Source organism: Ranitomeya imitator, chromosome 6, assembly GCF_032444005.1.
Source record: "Ranitomeya imitator isolate aRanImi1 chromosome 6, aRanImi1.pri, whole genome shotgun sequence".
In the NCBI taxonomy this organism is placed as follows: Eukaryota; Metazoa; Chordata; class Amphibia; order Anura; family Dendrobatidae; genus Ranitomeya; species Ranitomeya imitator.
The window spans coordinates 211,906,925-211,927,962 of NC_091287.1; the positions used below are offsets into that span (position 1 = coordinate 211,906,925).

The 21,038-nt window shown below is 43.2% G+C and overlaps 1 protein-coding gene across 2 annotated transcripts in view; it reads right to left on the bottom strand.

Moving 5' to 3' along the window:
* Positions 1–21,038, bottom strand: part of TRIP13 (thyroid hormone receptor interactor 13) — a 215,378-nt gene that overhangs the window by 99,940 nt on the left and 94,400 nt on the right. For both annotated transcript variants that reach the window (XR_011314029.1, XM_069730461.1), the window contains exon 8: positions 8,221–8,284. Coding sequence is in view for 1 of the 2 variants with exons in the window: in XM_069730461.1 (XP_069586562.1) it covers positions 8,221–8,284 (64 nt within the window). In the remaining variant the exon portion in view is untranslated. The remainder of the gene's footprint in view (positions 1–8,220; positions 8,285–21,038) is intronic.

Here is a 21,038-nt window from a genome sequence, read left to right on the forward strand (position 1 = left end):
GAATTCCCAAGGATGGGAGAATGCGTCCAGCCCCTGTGCTTCATTTGAGGTGCTTAGGGAGAAGAAGGTGTTTGACTTTGTATTCTGCCTGCTGGCGAACAGGTCCACCTTGGGGGTTCCCCACCTCTGGACCAAGGATAGGAATACCTCCTGGTTTAGGGACCATTCCCCTGGATGAAAGTCCCTCCTGCTGAGATAATCCGCCTGGGAATTGTCCAAACCCCTTATATGTACTGCGGAGATGGACAGGAGGTGGTTCTCTGCCCAGGAAAAAATCCTTCCAGCAGTTAACTTTAGGCTCGAGTGTCTTGTGGTCCCCTGGTGCCGGAGATAGGCGACATAGGCGACAGTGGTCATATTGTCGGACATCAATCGTACATGGTGACCCTGGATGAGGGCCGAAGAGGCTTTCAGTGCCTCCTCCACTGCTTTTAATTCTCTCAGATTTAAGAAGCTGCGTCTCACATCTGGGGGCCACAACCCCTGAAAGTGGGAACTCCCGATCACGGCACCCCAACCTCTCTGACTTGCGTCTGTTCTGAGTACTCTGAGAGGAGTCTGATATCAGATGACTCCCCCATGTAGGTTTCGGGAGTTCAGCCACCACGAGAGGGAGGATCTTACATGAGTGGGAAGAGGGATCTTCCTGGATAAAGCCATCTGGTGTCCTCTTGAATATGACAGAACGTGAGATTGAAGAATTCTCGTATGGGTCTGGGCCCAGGAGACTGCCTGGATGCATGATTTTAGAGAACCCAGGATTGACATCGAGTCTCTTAGAGTTGGGGATTTTTGGCCTCTGAACCTGGAGATCCTGTGGACAAGATCGATCCGACGGTCCTTGGGTAGGAAGGACATTCTCTTCTCTGAGTCCAGAAGAACTCCTAGGAATTTCTTCTGTGGAGACGGCAGGAGAACTGATTTTGCCAGATTCGGAATCCACCCAAGAGATGTTAAAATATTGAGAACCTTCGTCACGTCCTGATTGAGGCGTGAAGCTGATGGGGCAATGAGGAGGAAGTCGTCCAAGTATAGAATGACACAGACCCCCTGTTGTCGGATAAAGATTACCACTTCTGACATGATCTCGGTGAAGACACGTGGAGCCGATGATACTCCGAAGGGAAGGGCATTGAACTGGTAATGGCTGATCCGTTTGTTTTGGGAAATAGCGAACCTGAGGAACTTCCTGTGGTCCGGGTGTATTGGCACATGGTAGTATGCGTCCCTCAGGTCCAACGTGGCCATTTCCCAGTTCTACCCAATCAGCGGGATTGCTGATCTGATAGATTCCATCTTGAATCTTCGATATCTTATCACCTGATTCAGAGGTTTCAGGTTTACGATGATACGGTGTTTCCCGGAGGGTTTCTTCACCAGAAAGAGATGGGAGTAATGCCCTTCTCCTCTTTCCCGACGTGGTACATGGGAAATTACCTTTGCTTGAAGCAGGCTTAGAATATCCGACCTCAGAGATTCCTGATGTTTTGGAGATTGTGGAGAAGTGATCGTTAGACAATGAGGAGGAGGACTCTCGAATTCCAATCTTAGGCCATCCTGTATGGTACGCAGGACCCACCGAACCCTGGTGATCTCTTGCCACCGGGAGAAAAAAATCCGAGAGTCGACCCCCAACCGGGGAGCAGTCATTGCTTCTCAGAGGACTGCTGGGGTTGGGGGACCAGGATATTTCGGCTTTCCCACCTTTGGGGTAGCTCCATCGTCCCGATTTGCCTTACCCCTAAAATTCTGTTGGGGTGGTTGGTCACGAGGGGAAGGAAAAAAACGCTTCTTAGGGTTCCTTTGTTCCGGAAGAACTTTCTTTTTGTCTGAAGCCTTGTCCAGGATGTCATCCAAGGCTGGCCCAAAAACATGATGACCTTGGAAAGGAATACCACAAAGTTTGGACTTTGAGGTAATATCTCCTCCCCAGGACTTAAGCCACAAGGCCCTCCTAGCTGAATTTGTGAGGACAGCGGATCTAGCGGCTACCCGAACTGATTCCGCAGAGGCGTCCGCGAGGAATCCAGTTGCTTTTTGAAGCAGCGGGAGAGAATTAAGGATGACTTCCCTGGATGTACCCTGTACGAGGTGATTCTCCAAGGTACGAAGCCAGAGAAACAACTATCTGGCTACACATGTTGAGGCTATGTGTTAGATCTCAATAAGTTAGATGAGGTCTCCCAAGATTTCCTCAATAAACTCTCAGTTTTACGATCCTTAGGATCTTTCAGCTGAGAGGAATCTTCAAAGGGTAGGGCCGCTTTCTTTGTTACCCTTGAAACCTGCACATCCACTTTGGGCATTTCAAATAAAGAACAGTCTCCCTCCAGGGGGAAACGATTTTTAAACTCAGATGGGACGTTTAACCCCTTTTCCGGCAGGCCCCACTCTTGGAGGATAAGATTTTCTATGTTTTCATGTATGGGGAATCCCTTTACCGACTCAGGTTTCAGACCCCCGAACATATCATCCTGTACGGAATGGCCCTCTACCTCCTCTTCTACCCCCATGGTGCCTCTCACCATGGAAATTAACTCTTCCAAATCCTCAGAGGAGAAGAGGTATCTTTTATTGTCAGATTTGGGAGCAGAAGTAGAACCCTCATTTTACCAGCTATACTCTGAACCCAAGGTATGTATCTCGCCTGAGTCAGAGTCTGAGGCAACCGGGCCCATCTTCCTTTTTTTAGGAGGGGGAGGCTTCGGAGTCGGAGCCTGAGAGAAGGCCGCCATAGAGGGCTGAAACTCCTGTCTAATGAGGGTTCTGATGCTGTCCATCAGTGAAGGCTGTTCGCTACGCAGCACTTCGTCTGTGCATGGTTGGCAGAGCTTCTTTTTATATGTCGAGGGAAGCTTGGACGCACAAGCAGCACACTTGCGGCTGGGCATCTTGACTTTCTTAGGGTCAGAGACCCTGTCTCCCTGGAACGAGAGAGGAAGGTGGACTAAGTTGCTTAAATTAAAACAAGAATGGACAGCAAGGGACATCAACCCACTACTTACAGTAGAGGGGTGCGCGCTGGGCTCTGCAGGAACAGAGTGTAAGGGTTTATCGCCGTCCAGAACGTCAGCGGTCCAGTGAGGGTCACAGACAGATGTCTTACCTGGAGGCTTCCCCAGTCAGTTATAAATATCCTTATCGAGACTCCAGCGAGATTGGTGCTCCTCCCCCTTGATAATGTCCCTGGGGGGGAAGGCGGAGACGCCCGCCATAGCCGCCGCTGATCATCCAGTGCCAGGACGCCGGCCAGCACGCGCAGGAGCTCCAGCCTGAAAAACCGGAAGTCCGGGTGAACGTCACTTCCGGTGCGCGCGCGCGCGCCAGCCCCAGCAGCAGCGTGGAGGAGAGAGGAAGCCGGGGAGCTGCAGGAGGACCCCGGAGCACTACACCGCTCTGCATTGCCACCCGAAAGTGGCGCAGGAAGAGCGGGTGAAGGTCCCAAGTCGCGCGACGAACGCGGAGATGGGAGCAATCTGGAGAAGGAGGAGAGCGGAGCTCCCGACCGCGACTGCCCGGCTATCAGGTAACAGCACTCCCGTTTGCCGGCCACGGCAGCACTATCAGCGAACCTCTTCATGCCCCATAGGGGACAGGAAAAAACACTGGTGGTTGCAGGAAGGGGAGGGGTATTTAACCTCTCTCTGTTTCCTGTCCCCTATTAGGGCGGGGAGACATCCTCCGATACTGCTGTCGTGGAAGGTGACTGGAGAAAAGTGAGATTCTGTCACTTGTACCACCTTGTGTTCTTGCTGATAATGTATGTATGATATGGTTGTGCAGTGGTGTAACTGGAGTCCGATGGGCCCCAGTGCAAAATTTGGACCCCCCCCACACACACACACACACACACACACACACACACACACACGTTGGTCAGATTTATGGGCCCCTGTAACGTTTTACATTCTATAAAGACATAATTGTCCCCTCCTCCTTCATTATGCAGTAATGTCCCCCATCCTGGAATATATGCCAATCATCCTGGTGAATGTGTCCGCATCCTGGTATATATGTCCCAATGCTGGTATATATATATATATATATGGTCCCTATCCTGGCATGTATGCCCCCTTCCTGGTATATATGTCCCCATCCTGGTTTACATGGTCCCCAATCCTAGTGTATGTGTCCCCATTTTGTCACTAATGCATAATTCAAAACAAAAACATTCTACTCACCTTTCCTCCCACGTCACCCAGTGTCTTCTGTAGCCACCACACAGCCCGGCAGCTGACATCGGAGTGTGCGCCATTGCCATGCGCCGCACGCTGTGGTTACACCTCCGACGTCAGCTCACAGCCACTGCGCCGGCAGCATGTATGCGTGCAGGGACCCGACAGGTCTCTGCAACACGATGCATGTCATAATTCAGGAGAATAGCTAAATTGCAGTAAAATGGCTAATTTGCAGGTATGCAATGATTGTTTACTAAACCAGAGTTATTGTTATTAGACCTCCTTAATAAACTGTTCTTAACCCCTTCATGACCTAGCCTATTTTGACCTTAATGACCTGGCCATTTTTTGCGATTCTGACCAGTGTCCCTTCATGAGGTAATAACTCAGGAAAGCCTCAATGGATCATAGCGGTTCTGAGAGTGTTTTTTCGTGACATATTGGGCTTCATGTTAGTGGTAAAGTTAGGTCGATAATTTTTGTGTCTATTTGTGAAAAAATGGAAATTTGGTGAAAACTTAGAAAATTTCGCAATTTTCAAATTTCGAATTTTTAGTCTGTTAAACCAGAGTTATGTGACACAAAATAGTTAATAAATAACATTACCCACATGTCTTCTTTACATCAGCACAATTTTGGAAACAATTTTTTTTTTGTTAGGAAGTTATAAAGGTTAAAATTTGACGAGCGATTTCTCATTTTTAAAACAAAATTTACAAAACCATTTTTTTAGGGACCACCTCACATTTGAAGTCAGTTTGAGGGGTCTATATGGCTGAAAATACCCAAAAGTGACACCATTCTAAAAACTGCACCCCTCAATGTGCTCAAAACCACATTCAAGAAGTGTATTAACCCTTCAGGTGCTTCACAGCAGCAGAAGCAACATGGAAGGAAAAAATGAACATTTAACTTTTTAGTCACAAAAATGATCTTTTAGCAACAATTTTTTTATTTTCCCAAGGGTAAAAGGGGAAACTGGACACGGAAAGTTATTGCACAATTTGTCCTGAGTACGCCGATACCCCATATGTGGGGGGAACCACTGTTTGGGCACACGACAGGGCTCAGAAGGGAAGGAGCGCAGTAAAGGTACCGTCACACTAAGCGACGCTGCAGCGATACCGACAACGATCCGGATCGCTGCAGCGTCGCTGTTTGGTCGCTGGAGAGCTGTCACACAGACAGCTCTCCAGCGACCAACTATGCCGGTAACCAGGGTAAACATCGGGTAACTAAGCGCAGGGCCGCGCTTAGTAACCCGATGTTAACCCTGGTTACCAGCGTAAAAGTAAAAAAAAACAAAAAAAAACCACTACATACTTACCTTCCGCTGTCTGTCCCTCGGCGCTCTGCTTCTCTGCCCTGTGTAAGCACAGCGGCCGGAGAGAAAAGCGGTGACGTCACCAGGATAAACATCGGGTTACTAAGCGCGGCCCTGCGCTTAGTAACCCGATGTTTACCCTGGTTACCAGCGAAGACATCGCTGAATCGGCGTCACACACGCCGATTCAGCGATGTCAGCAGGAAGTCCAGCGACGAAATAAAGTGCTGGACTTTCTGCAGCAACCAACTACATCACAGCAGGATTCTGATCGCTGCTGTGTGTCAAACGGAACGATATCGCCAGCCAGGACGCTGCAACGTCACGGATCGCTAGCGATATCGTTTAGTGTGACGGTACCTTTAGACTTTTTGAATTAAAAATTGGCTCCAATCTTTAGCGGACACCATGTCGCGTTTTGAGAGCCCCTGTGTGCCTAAGCATTGGAGCTCCCCCATAAGTGACCACATTTTGGAAACTAGACCCCCTGAGGAACTTATCTAGATGCATAGTGAGCACTTTGAACCACCAGGTGCTTCACAAATTGATCCGTAAAAATGAAAAAAAAATTTTTAGCCTCAATTTTTTAATTTTCACATGGGTAACATGATAAAATGGACCCTAAAATTTGTTGGGCAATTTCTCCTGAGTACACACATCTCACATGTGGGGGTAATCCACTGTTTGGGCGCATGGCAAGGCTCAGTGACCCCATTTTGGAAACTAACCCCCCCCCCCCCCAAGGAACTTATCTAGATATGTGGTGAGCATTTTGAACTCCCAAGTGCTTCACAGAAGTTTATAACGCAGAGCCATGAAAATAAAAAAATCTTTTTTTTCCTCACAAAAATAAGATTTTAGCCCTTATTTTTTAATTTTCCCAAGGGTAAAGGGAGAAATTAGACCCCCAAAGTTGTTGTGCAATTTTTCCTGAGTACGCTTGTGCCCCATATGTTTGGGTAAACCACTGTTTGGGCGCACGTCAGGGCTCGAAAGGGAGGGAGCACCATTTGACTTTTTGAACGCAAGATTGACTGGAATCAATGGTGGCGCTATGTCGCGTTTGGAGACTCCTGATGTGCCTAATCAGTGGAAACCCCTCAATTCTAACTCCAGCACTAACCTCAACACACCCCTAAAATAATTTTACATTTTTACCACCACGATTGTGTGTTAGCCCCAAGTTTAACATTTTCAAAGTGGGAAATGGGTAAAAATGGCACCAAAATTTGTCCCACAATTTCTACCGAATGTACCCCATATGTGGCTGTACAGTACTACTTTGACACATGGAGAGACTCAGTAGGAACAAAGTGCAATATTTGCCTCCTGGAGTGCAGATTTTCCTAGACTAGTTTGCGGATTCCATATAAAGAGACCTTGAGTGCTAGAAAAGCAGAATCCCCCCTCAAGTGACGACATTTTGGAAATTTTAACCCTTTGGGAAATTATCTAGAGATGTAGTGACGATTTTGACTTCATGAGGGTGTTTCCAAAAACAAGCAGCAATGGATGCTGTTAAGTGAAAATTGCAAACTGCCGTTGCAGTGACCAGTATGCTGTAGCGACCAGTACGTTGCAGTCACCAGTACGTTATGCCCAGCCCGTACTTCTGGAGACACGCATCTGTTCAGGAATTGCTTTTTGTTTTGGTACCGTTACGCCAGTGGTAAAATTGATAAGACAGCTTTATTCTTTGGGTCAGTACAATTAGAGCTATACCTCATTTATATCGCTTTTTAAGCTTTATTATTATTATTAATTTATATAGCATCATTAATTCCATAGTGCTGTACCCCTTTTACACAATAAATACCACTGTATTTTATAGAAAAAAATTATTTTTGCATCACTTTATTCTGAGAGCTATAACTTTTTTAATTTTTCCTCTGAGCTGTACAGCGGCTTGTGTTTTTTTGCGGGACAAGATAAAATTTTCAGCAGTACCATTTTTATTTACATTCGTCTTTTTGATTGCATTTTATTTCAATTTTTGTTTGGCGGTATGATGATAAACCTAGCACCAATCGTGGGCGTTCCTGCGGGGTGTCAGCTCTCATACAGCCACGCCGTACATATACTTATCTTTACGGGAACGCACCTTCCGCAAAGCAGTATATGTGCGGCGCATGTCAGGAATGGGTTAAGGAGTTGTGCAAAAATTTTGAAACATTTGCAACAATTTGATGCCATTATTCTGGAGCTAACTGCACATAAATCACACAGCGTCACATTTTTAGTCAGTTAAGCAACTCAGGCTACTGCGCTTTTTACCATATTTAAAGATAAGGTACCGCGTTTGTAGGTCATTAATAAATCACTGTAATGTAGCATAACATACTGTTATAAGCAAGTTTGAAATGCATGTGAAACAGATTTCATGTGTTATATGAGTTTAAAGAATGCACTGGGGGCTGACATCTTGGTTTTGCAGCAGTAGCAGGGCACTATCAGTGTCAGATTACGGCACCCCATGGACATAGGAAATAATAGGCCGGCGCTGACCCTATCTGTGACATTGCAACGGAAAATGCTCCCCTAGTGTAAATATGTATATTTGTAGAAAAATATATAATATTTTTCATATAGAAATGTTTGCAAACAGTGCAAACATTGCATTAATACATTTTAATTACTATTTTAAGCTTAATTTCACAAAAAAAACAAAAAAACAAACAAACAAGAAAACTGGTGGCACCTTCCCTTTAATATGCTTACCTCTGAAAACCATTTTGAGAAGAGACTGTGGCTATTGATCTCTATCAATTGACCATATCTATATCTAGAAAATAAAATTGAACAAAGTAAATTATTCATTTTGTTCCACAAGCAGAAAAAAAATATTCACACAATAGAGTGGTTTACATGTTTATAATAGAATCCTCTCCCTGTAAAATGGCCTACGGCTATGTTCACACACCGACATTTTGCAGTGAAAAATGCAGCATTTTACTGTACCAACAAAGTGAAAAAGATTTCTCAAGTTTCATGCACACGTTGGTTATTTTTTATTATTTTATCTGAAGTTAACATCTGTCAATTACTTCAGCGTTTTTGCAGGGTGTTTAACCCATTAATGAATAAAAAAGTGCATTAAAAAAAGCACGTATTTTACACACAACATTTTTCCTGCCAACACATCAGTATTTGCAGCAGATTTTTTTGCTGCAAATACTGAAAATGTGCACATACCCATACCAGGATTTCAGCCCTCTCTCCACTCCACTCTGCCGCCATCTAGTGGAGTCTGCACTTACTTGCGGAGCTGTAGTATGACAGGTATGTCAACCATAAGTAATGTTTATATTTCCTTCAAAGGGGATTTCACAGGTCCCCCATGCTCTCCAAATAACCAGCATTTGTATATTTCTTTATGCAGTGGGTATGGAAAATATTCACACCCATTTACATTTTTTACTTTTTGTTTCACTGCAGGTAACTTCAAAAAAGTTAATTTTTTTTTTCACACTAATGTACACTCTGCACCCCATCTTGACAGAAAAAAAAACTGAAATGTACAGTAGAATTTTTTGCAAATTTAATAAAAAAAAGAAAAACGGAAATATCACATGGTCATAAGTATTCAGACCATTTGCTCAGACACTCATATTTAGGTCACATGCTGCCCATTTCCTTGTGATCCTCCTTGGATATGGTTCTACGCCTTCACTGGAGTCCAGTTGTTTAATTAAACTGATAGGACTTGATTTGGAAAGGCACACACCTCTATATAAGACCTCACAGCTCACAGTGCATGTCATACCAAATGAGAATCATGAGGTCAAAGGAACTGACCAAGGAGCTCAGAGACATAATTGTGGCAAGGCACAGATCTGACCAAGGTTACAACAGAATTTCTGCAGTACTCGAGGTTCCTAAGAGCACAGTGGCCTCCATAATCCTAAAATGGAAGAAGTTTGGGACCACCAGAAATATTCCAAGACCTGGCCGTACAGCCAAACTGAGCAATCGTGGGAGAAGAGTCTTGGTGAAAGAGGTAAGGAAGAACCCCAAGATCACTCTGGCTGAGCTCCAGAGATGCAGTAGGCAGATGGGTGAAAGTTCCACAAAGTTAACTATCACTTCAGCCATCCACCAGTCGGGCCTCTCATCAGTGCAAGACATATGAACGCCCACGTAGAGTTTGCTAAAAAACACATGAAGGACTCCCAGACTATGAAAAATAAGATTTTCTGGTCTGATGAGACGAAGATAGACCTTTTTAGTGATAATTCAAAGCGGTATGTGTGGAGAAAACCAGGCACTGCTCATCACCTGCCCAATACAATTCCAACAGTGAAACATGGCGGTGGCAGCATCATGCTATGGGGGTGTTTTTCAGCTGCAGGGACAGGATGACTGGTTGTCATTGAAAGAAACATTTATGAGGCCAAGTACAGAGTTATCCTGGATGAAAACCTCTTCCAGAGTTCTGTAGACCCCAGACTTTGCTGAAGGTTCACCTTCCAAAAAGACAACGACCCTAAGCACACAGCTAAAATAACAAAAGAGTGGCTTCAGAACAACTCTGTGACCATTCTTGATTGGCCCAGCCACAGCCCTGACCTAAACCCAAATGAGCATCTCTGGAGAGACCAGAAAATGGCTGCCCACCAACGTTGACCATACAACCTGACGGAACTGGAGAGGGTCTGCAAGGAACAATGGCAAAGGATCCCCAAATCCTGGTGTAAAAAACTTGTTGCGTCATTCCCAAGACGACTCATGTCTGTACTAGCTCAAAAGGGTGCTTCTACTCAATAACAAGCAAAGGGTCTTAATAAATTTACAAAAAAATTATATGTCTGTTTTTTTTCAGCCAAAATGGGGTGCAGAGTATACATTAATGAGGAAAAAAATGAACTTTTTTTGAATTTACCAAATGGCTGCAATGAAACAAAGAGTGAAAACTTTAAAGGGGTATGAATACTTTCCTTACCCACTGTAAGCACCCTAACATTCCATTTATTATGTATGATACAAAAACAGGTCTTTAAAAAAACATATTTTTAAAGTCTGTTTTTCATATGCAAATTAACCTTTTGACTAGCCAATGGAGTCTTTGTTTCCCAGAGGCGTTTGGCACATGTCCGTAAGCAAAGAAGAAGCTTGAACTTCGGCTCCTCCATTGATGTAAAGTTTCTTCTGTGCTTCTGGATATGTACAGTGCGCCTCTGAAGCCGGAAAACGTACACACTGCTTCAGAGGCGCAATGATTTGCATGAAAGAAAGTCACATGAACAAGGTTTTCAGAGAACTGGGGACGAAGTCAGCTCTTGCAAATCATGTTATCATGCCCACAGGGAAGTGATAATCTGCTAAATGGGACAGCTAGTCTGGAAAAACAACGCCCCATGGGCTAGTCAAAAGTTATTTGGCATATGAAAAACAGACTTTAGAAATACTTTTTCTACAGATCTATTTGTGTCAAATGTAATAAAGGGACCATTAGGCAGGGTGTTCATAAAGGAAGATAAAAATACATGTTTAGGGGAATGAGGGACCTGTCAGGTTACCTTTATGTTTTCTGTGTGAAGTATGCACCCCATGATTCTGGTTAAATGGGTGGGGGGAGGGGAGGGGTGGAGCAATAGTAATATTCAAAGTCCAGGAGACTGAAGCCTTTCAAGTTTTTATTCGTGTCAAATCTTTGATTATATGTCCTTTGTTTTGCCATAAAACTTTGAGATGATGTTAATGACCCCTTAGTGACGGTGCCAAATTTTTTAAAATCTGACCAGTGTCCCTTTATGTGGTAAAAACTCTGGAATGCTTCAACAGATCCCAATGATTTTGAGACTGTTTTTTCGTGACATGTTGTACTTTTTGTTAATGGTTAATTTATGTCTATAGGTTTTGTGTTTATTTATAAAAAATATCAGAAATTTGACAACATTTAAAAAAAATTGCAACTTCAAACTTTGAATGATTAGCTCTTTAACCCCTTCATGACCCTGCCTATTTTGACCTTAATGACCTGGCCGTTTTTTGCAATTCTGACCAGTGTCCCTTTATGAGGTAACTCAGGAACGCTTCAACGGATCCTAACGGTTCTGAGATTGTTTTTTTGTGACATGTTGGGCTTCATGCTAGTGGTAAATTTAGGTCAATAATTTTTGCGTTTATTTGTGAAAAAAATGGAAATTTGACTAAAATTTTGAAAATTTCGCAATTTTCACATTTTGAATTTTTATTCTGTTAAACCAGAGAGTTATGTGACACAATATAGTTAATAAATAACATTTCCCACATGTCTACTTTACATCAGCACAATTTTGGAAACAAAATTTTTTTTTGCTAGGAAGTTATAAGGGTTAAGATTTGACGAGCGATTTCTCATTTTTACAACGAAATTTACAAAACCATTTTGTTTAGGGACCACCTCACATTTGAAGTCAGTTTGAGGGGTCTATATGGCTGAAAATACCCCAAAGTGACACCATTCTAAAAACTGCACCCCTCAAAACCACATTCAAGAAGTTTATTAACCCTTTAGGTACTTCACAGCAGCAGAAGCAACATGGAAGGAAAAAATGAACATTTAACTTTTTAGTCACAAAAATGATCTTTTAGCAACAATTTTTTTTATTTTTCCAAGGGTAAAAGGGGAAACTTGACCCCAAACGTTATTGTACAATTTGTCCTGAGTACGCCGATACCTCATATGTGGGGGGGGGGGAACCACTGTCTGGGCGCACAACAGGGCTCGGAAGGGAAGTAGCACCATTTGACTTTTTCAATGAAAAATTGGCTCCAATCTTTAGTGGACATCATGTCGCGTTTGGAGAGCCACTGTGTGCATAAACATTGGAGCTCCCCTACATGTGACCCCATTTTGGAAACTAGACCCCCCCAAGGAGCTTATATAGATGCATAGTGAGCACTTTGAACCTCCAGGTGCTTCACATATTGATCCGTAAAAATGAAAAAGCACTTTTTTTCCCCCAAAAATGTTAGCCTCAATTTGTTCATTTTCACATAGGCAACAGGATAAAATGGATCCTAAAATGTGTTGGGCAATTTCTCCTGAGTACACCGATACCTCATATGTGGTCACAAACCACTGTTTGGGCACACGGCAGGGCTCGGAAGGGAAGGAACGCCATTTGACTTTTGAATGAAAAATTAGCTCCGATCATTAACGGACACCATGTCACGTTTGGAGAGCCCCTGTATGCCTAAACATTAGAGCTCCCCCACATGTGACCCCATTTTGGAAACTAGACCCCCCAAGGAACGTATCTAGATGCATAGTGAGCACTTTGAACCCCCAAGTGCTTCACAGAAGTTTATAACGCAAAGCCGTGAAAATAAAAAATAATTTTTCTTTCCTCAAAAATTATGTTTTAGCAAGCAATTTTTTATTTTCGCAAGGGTAACAGGAGAAATTGGACCCCAATAGTTGTTGCCCATTTTGTCCTGAGTACGCTGGTACTCCATATGTGGGGGTAAAGCCCTGTTTGGGCGCACGTCAGGGCTCGGAAGGGAGGGAGCAAAATTTTACTTTTTGAACGCAAGATTGGCTGGAATCAATGGTGGCGCCATGTTGCGTTTGGAGACCCCCGATGTGCCTAAGCAGTGTAAACCCCTGAGATCAGGGTTTCCAGCCATGGCCGATGATATTGCAGCATCGGCCATGGCTGGATTGTAATATTTCACCAGTTTTCATAGATTAAAATATTACAAATCGCTCTGATTGGCAGTTTCACTTTCAACAGCCAATCAGAGCGATCGTAGCCACAGGAAGGGGGTGGGGGTGAATCCACCCCCCCCTGGGCTGAAGTACCACTCCCCCTGTCCCTGCAGATCGGGTGAAATTGGAGTTAACCCTTTCACCCGTACTGCAGGGATGCGATCCCTCCATTACGCCACATAGACGTCACTGGTCGGATTGGCACCGACTTTCATGACGCCTACGTGGCGTCAAAGGTCGGGAAGGGGGTAATCCAAATAGTCATACCACAGAAAAACATTTCCTATATGTCGGCTTTACATCAGCACTATTTGTAAAATATTATTTCATTTTGTTAGCCTTTTAGGAGGTTTAACCCCTTCATGACCAGGGGATTTTTCGTTTTTCCGTGTTCGTTTTTCGCTCCCCTCCTTCCCAGAGCCATAACTTTTTTATTTTTCCGTCAATTTGGCCATGTGAGGGCTTATTTTTTGCGGGACGAGTTGTACTTTTGAACGACATCATTGGTTTTAGCATGTCATGTACTAGAAAACGGGAAAAAAATTCCAAGTGCGGTGAAATTGCAAAAAAAGTGCAATCCCACATTGGTTTTTTGTTTGGCTTTTTTGCTAGGTTCACTAAATGCTAAAAATGACCTGCCATTATGATTCTCCAGGTCATTACGAGTTCATAGACACCAAACATGACTAGGTTATTTTTTATCTAAGTGGTGAAAAAAAATTCCAAACTTTGCTAAAAAAAAAAAAAAAAAATTGCGCCATTTTCCGATACTCGTAGTGTCTCCATTTTTCGTGATCTGGGGTCGGTTGAGGGCTTATTTTTTGCGTGCCGAGATGACGTTTTTAATGATAGCATTTCGGTGCAGATACGTTCTTTTGATCGCCCGTTATTGCATTTTAATGCAATGTCGCGGCGACCAAAAAAACGTAATTCTGGCGTTTCGAGTTTTTTTCCCGCTACGCTGTTTAGCGATCAGGTTAATACTTTTTTTTATTTGATAGATCGGGCAATTCTGAGCGCGGCGATACCAACTATGCGTAGATTTGATATTTTTTTTATTGATTTATTTTGATTGGGGCGAAAGGGGGGTGATTTAAACTTTTATGTTTTTTTTATTTTTTTCACATTTTTTTAAACTTTTTTTTTTAACTTTTGCCATGCTTCAATAGCCTCCATGGGAGGCTAGAAGCAGGCACAGCACGATCGGCTCTGCTACATAGCAGCGATCTGCTGATCGCTGCTATGTAGCAGAATTGCACGTGTGCTGTGAGCGCCGACCACAGGGTGGCGCTCACAGCGACGGGCAATCAGTAACCATAGAGGTCTCAAGGACCTCTATGGCTACAATGGAGACGCATCGCCGACCCCTGGACATGTGACGGGGGTCGGCGATGACGTCATTTCCGGCCGCCCGGCCGGAAGCGGTAGTTAAATGCCGCTGTCTGCGTTTGACAGCGGCATTTAACTAGTTAATAGGTGCGGGCAGATCGCGATTCTGCCCGCGCCTATTACGGGCACATGTCAGCTGTTCAAAACAGCTGACATGTCCCGGCTTTGGTGCGGGCTCACCGCGGAGCCCTGCATCAAAGCAGGGGAGCCGGCATCGGACGGTATAGTACGTCCGATGCCGGTAAGGGGTTAAAAATGTAGCAGTAATTTTTCATTTTTTCAAGGAAATTTACAATACTTATTTTTTTGAAGGACCTATCCAGGTTTGAAGTGACTTTGAGGGTCCTAGATATTGGAAAACCTCCAAAAGTGATACCATTTTAAAAACAGCACTATTCAACATATTGAAAACTGCTGTCAGATAGTTTATTAACCCTTCAGATGATGATAAGGAATAAATGCAAAGTGACATGACAGGAATGAAAAAAATGTATTTTTACCACCTAAATGTAGCTGACTTCTGAACAGGCCGCTGTAGCCGGCGGACTCTAAGGCCGCTATTTGGTTGTGAATTGCCATGGCAAACATCAGGACCACACAATCATGATGTCAGGGTGCCGTTGGGGTTAAAGAAGAAGCACCCACTCTCTGTTAACCATTTATGACGTAGTCACTATTGACAGCAGCATCTAAGGGGTTAAACAGATATGGTCGGTGCCAACACTGATCGTGCCTGATACAGCAAGTTGTCAGCTATGGCCTCTTTCACACTTCCGTCTTTCATTTTCCATCATAATGAGTCGTTTTGTGAAAAAAACGGATCCTGCGAATTTGCCCGCAGGATGCGTTTTTTCTCATAGACTTGTATTAGCGACGGAATTTGTTGACACGTCGTCTGGAAAAAACGTGCCACGACAGATCTTGCGGCATACGTGGTTGGCTAGAATGGAAGCCTATGGATGCAGGATCCCTCGTGGTACGTCACATGATGGAATCTAGAGCTGGATTCCGCTTTTTTACACTGAGCATGGTCCAAATCAGTATTTAGTAGCCAATTGGCCAGACAGCCCCAAATCTATATAAACCTGCCATGTGGCTTCTTTCCTCAATGTGCCAGATGGAAGAAGCCTGCCAGCAACCTGCCTGAAGGGTAGATGCATAGATGGTCACAACATTTACTAAAACTCCTTCCATTTTTGCCATTTTCTCTAAACCCTCTGAAAGATGGGATGTTAAAACACTGAATATATAGGTTTCCATTATTTTCCAGTAGCCAATCACATTTGGGAACATCCCATTTGGAGTTATGGAAAACGGATCCGTAAAAAAAACGGATGAAACGGATGGAAAAAACGGATAAGATGGATGTAACGGATTCAGTTTTTCAACAGAACAGTCTAGCAGATCCGTCGAAAAACTGGATCCGTTGCATCAGTTTTACATTATTTTTGATGCATCCATCGATACGTCGCGCCAACGGATTGGGACAGTCGCCAGATGACAGAAGTGTGAAAGAGGCCTATAGTGTACAGCCAACAGCTGCTGGATTGTCACCTGTGTGGGGATGCTATTCTCTTATATCTCAGGTCAGTAAAAAGATGTTTTGGCGGTCATTAAGGGGTTAACCCTGTCACCTCAAAGTCTGTTTTCACCTTCCTGACCGGGCCAATTATTACAATTCTGATCAGTGTCAATTTATGAGGTCATAACTCTGGAACGCTTCAATGGATCCCGGTGATTGAGACTATTTTTTGTGACACATTGTACTTTATGACAGTGGTAACATTTCTTTGATATGACTTGCGTTTATTTGCAAAAAAAAATTGAAATTTGACAAAAATTTTGAACATTTCGCAATTTTCAAACTTTTAATTTTAACCCCTTTCTGCCAATGGACATACTATTCAGTCCATGTGGGGTGGGCCCTACTTCCCAAGGACGGAATAGTACGTCCAGCGCGATCGGCCGCGATCACGGGGGGGAGAGTGCGGCCGATCGCGGCCGGGTGTCAGCTGCCTATCGCAGCTGACATCCGGCACTATGTGCCAGGAGCGGTCACGGACCGCTCCCGGCACATTAACCCCCGGCACACCGCGATCAAACATGATCGCGATGTGCCGGCGGTACAGGGAAGCATCGCGCAGGGAGGGGGCTCCCTGCGGGCTTCCCTGAGACCCCCGCAGCAACGCGATGTGATCGTGTTGCTGCGAGGGTCTGCTCACCTCCCTCCCTGCTCCAGGCCCGGATCCAAGATGGCCGCGGCATCCAGGTCCTGCAGGGAGGGAGGTGGCTTCACAGAGCCTGTTCAGAGCAGGCACTGTGAAGCCTGCAGTGCTGCAAGTCAGATCGGTGATCTGACAGAGTGCTGTGCACACTGTCAGATCACCGATCTGTGATGTCCCATCCTAAGACAAAGTAAAAAAATGTAAAAAAATTTTCCACACGTGTAAAAAAAAAAATTCCTAAATAATGAAAAAAAAAAATATTATTCCCATAAATTCATTTCTTTATCTAAATAAAAAATAAACAAATAATAAAAGTACACATATCTAGTATCGCCGCGTCCGTAACGACCCCACCTATAAAACTATATCACTAGTTAACCCCTTCAGTAAACACCGTAAGAAGAAAAAAAAAAAAAAAACGAGGCAAAAAACGCTTTATTATCATACCACCGAACAAAAAGTGGAATAACGCGCGATCAAAAAGACAGATATAAATAACGATGGTACCGCTGAAAGAGTCATCCTGTCCCGCAAAAAACGAGCCACCATACAGCATCATCAGCAAAAAAATTAAAAAGTTATAGTCCTCAGAATAAAGCGATGCAAAAATAATTATTTTTTCTATAAAATAGTTTTTATCGTATAAAAGCGCCAAAACATACAAAAATTGATATAAATGAGGTATCGCTGTAATCGTACTGACCCGAAGAATAAAACTGCTTTATCCATTTTACCAAACGCGGAACGGTATAAACGCCTCCCCCAAAAGAAATTCATGAATAGCTGGCTTTTGGTCATTCTGCCTCACAAAAATCGGAATAAAAAGCGATCAAAAAATGTCACGTGCCCGAAAATGTTACCAATAAAAACTTCAACTCGTCACGCGAAAAACAAGACCTCACATGACTCTGTGGACCAAAATATGGAAAACTTATAGCTCTCAAAATGTGGTAACGCAAAAAATATTTTTTGCAATAAAAAGCGTCTTTTAGTGTGTGACGGCTGCCAATCATAAAAATCTGCTAAAAAACCCGTTATAAAAGTAAATAAAACCCCCCTTCATCACCCCCTTAGTTAGGGAAAAATTAAAAAATGTATTTATTTCCATTCTCCCATTAGGGTTAGGGCTAAGGTTAGGGCTAAGGTTAAGGCTACAGTTGGGGTTGGGGCTAAAGTTAGGGTTAGGGTTTGGATTAAATTTACGGTTGGGAATAGGGTTGGGATTAGGGTTAGGGGTGTGGTTAGGGTTACCGTTGGGATTAGGGTTAGGGGTGTGTTTGGATTAGGAATTCAGTTATAATTGGGGGTTTTCCCCTGTTTAGGCACATCAGGGGCTCTCCAAACACGACATGGCGTCCCATCTCAATTCCAGCCAATTCTGCGTTGAAAAAGTAAAACAGTGCTCCTTCCCTTCCGAGCTCTCCAGTGTGCCCTAACAGGGGTTTACCCCAACATATGGGGTCCAATTTCTCCTGTTACCCTTGGGAAAATACAAAACTGGGGGCTAAAAAAATAATTTTTGTGGGAAAAAAGATTTTTTATTTTCACGGCTCTGCGATATAAACTGTAGTGAAACACTTGGGGGTTCAAAGTTCTCACAACACATCTAGATAAGTTCCTTGGGGGGTCTAGTTTCCAAAATGGGGTCACTTGTGGGGGGTTTCTACTGTTTAGGTACATATGGTGCTCTGCAAACGCAATGTGACGCCTGCAGACCAATCCATCTAAGTCTGCATTCCAAATGATGCTCCTTCCCTTCCGAGCTCTGCCATGCGCTCAAACGGTGGTTCCCCCCCACATATGGGGTATCAGCGCACTCAGGACAAATTGTACAACAACTATTGGGGTCCAATTTTTTCTCTTACCCTTGGGAAAATAAAAAATTGGGGGGCAAAAAGATAATTTTTGTGAAAAAAATGATTTTTTTATTTTTACGGTTCTGCATTATAAACTTCTGCGAAGCACTTAATGGGTCAAAGTGCTCACCACACCTCTAGATAAGTTCCTTAGGGGGTCTACTTTCCAAAATTGTGTCACTTATGGGGGTTTCAATGTTTAGGCACATCAGTGGCTCTCCAAACGCAACATAGCGTCCCATCTCAATTCCAGTCAATTTTGCATTGAAAAGTCACATGGCGCTCCTTCGCTTCCGAGCTCTGTCATGCGCACAAACAGTGGTTTACCCCCACATGCCGGGTATCGGCGTACTCAGGACAAATTGTACAACAAAGTTTGGGGTCCATTTTCTCCTGTTACCCTTGGTAAAATAAAAAAAATTGGAGCTGAAGTAAATTTTTTTGTGAAAAAAAAAGTTAAATGTTCATTTATATTTAAACATTCCAAAAATTCCTGTGAAACACCTGAAGGGTTAATAAACTTCTTGAATGTGGTTTTCAGCACCTTGAGGGGTGCAGTTTTTAGAATGGTGTCACACTTGGGTATTTTCTATCATATAGACCCCTCAAAATGACTTCAAATGAGATGTGGTCCCTAAAAAAAATGGTGTTGTAAAAATGAGAAATTGCTGGTCAACTTTTAACCCTTATAACTCCCTAACGAAAAAAAATTTTGGTTCCAAAATTCTGCTGATGTAAAGTAGACATGTGGGAAATGTTACTTATTAAGTATTTTGTGTGACATAGCTCTGTGATTTAATTGCATAAAAATTCAAAGTTGGAAAATTGCAAAATTTTCTAAATTTTCGCCAAATTTCCGTTTTTTTCACAAATAAACGCAGGTAATATCAAACAAATTTTACCACTATCATGAAGTACGATATGTCTCGAGAAAACAATGTCAGAATCACCGGAATCCGTTGAAGCGTTCTAGAGTTATAACCTCATAAAGGGACAGTGGTCAGAATTGTAAAAATTGGCCCGGTCCATAACGTGCAAACAACCCTTGGGGGTAAAGAGGTTAATGCCCTTAAATCAGAGAGTCATATCACACAAAATAGGTAATAAACAACATTTCCCACATGTCTACTTTACATCAGTACAATTTTGGAAACACAATTTTTTTTGTTAGGAAGTTATAAGGGTTAAAAGTGGACCAGCTATTTCTCATTTTTACAATAAAATTTGCAAAACCAATTTTTTTAGGGACCACATCACATTTGAAGTGACTTTGAGGGGCCTATATGACAGAAAATACCCCAAAATTACACCATTCTAAAAACTGCACCCCTCAAGGTACTCAAAACCACATTCAAGAATTCTATTAACCCTTCAGGTACTTTACAGGAAGTTTTGGAACGTGGAAGAAAAAAAAACAACATTTAGTTTAAGTCCACAAAAGTTTTCCATTAGACCTATTTTTTTACTTTTGCAAGGGTAACAGAAGAAAATGGACCATACATTTTGTTGGGCAATTTATCCTAAGCATTCCAAGCAAATCTACTATTTGGGCACACGGCAGGGATAAGAAGACATGGAGCGCCATATGATTCTTTTGAATGTAAAATTTGCAGGCAAAATTAGCGGACGCCATGTCATGTTTGGAGAGCCCCGGATGTGCCTAAACAGTGGACCTTCCCCCAACAACTGGCACCATTTTGGAAACTAGACAACTTTGGGACCTTATCTAGATGTGTCTTGAGCACCCTTGCCTGAACCCCCAGGTGCTACACAGAAGTTTATAATGTTAAGCCGTGAAAATAAAAAATAAAACAAAAAAAACCCACATTTTTCCCACAAAAGTTTGTTGTGCAATTACTCCTGAATTCACAGAAACCCCATATATTGTCAAAAACTACTTTTGAGGAAGTGCAAACCTCAGAAGGGAAGTAGCGCCATATTACAGTGCAGATTTTGCTGCACTTGTTTGAGGGTGCCATGTTACATTGGCAGAGATGCCAGAACAGCAGAATTCACCATAAGGGACCCCATTTTGGAACTTATAACCCTTTGGGAATTTAAGTACAGATGAAGTAACAATTTTGACTCCATGGGTGTTTTCCAGAAACTGGCAGCAATGGATGGTGCAGAGTGAAAATTGCAAACTGCCGTTGTAGTGACCAGTACGCTGCAGTTACCAGTACATTATGCCCAGCTCATGCTTCTGGAGACACGCACCTGTAAATTAGGCAGACTCATCACTACAGAAATGCTAAACATATGGGGGCTAAATGTTGTTTAGGCACACTGGGGCTCAGAAGGGAGGGGGGTATTTGGATTTGGGAGCGGAGAATTTGCCGAATTTCTTTTAAGGAGCGAGTAGCCATTTAGCTT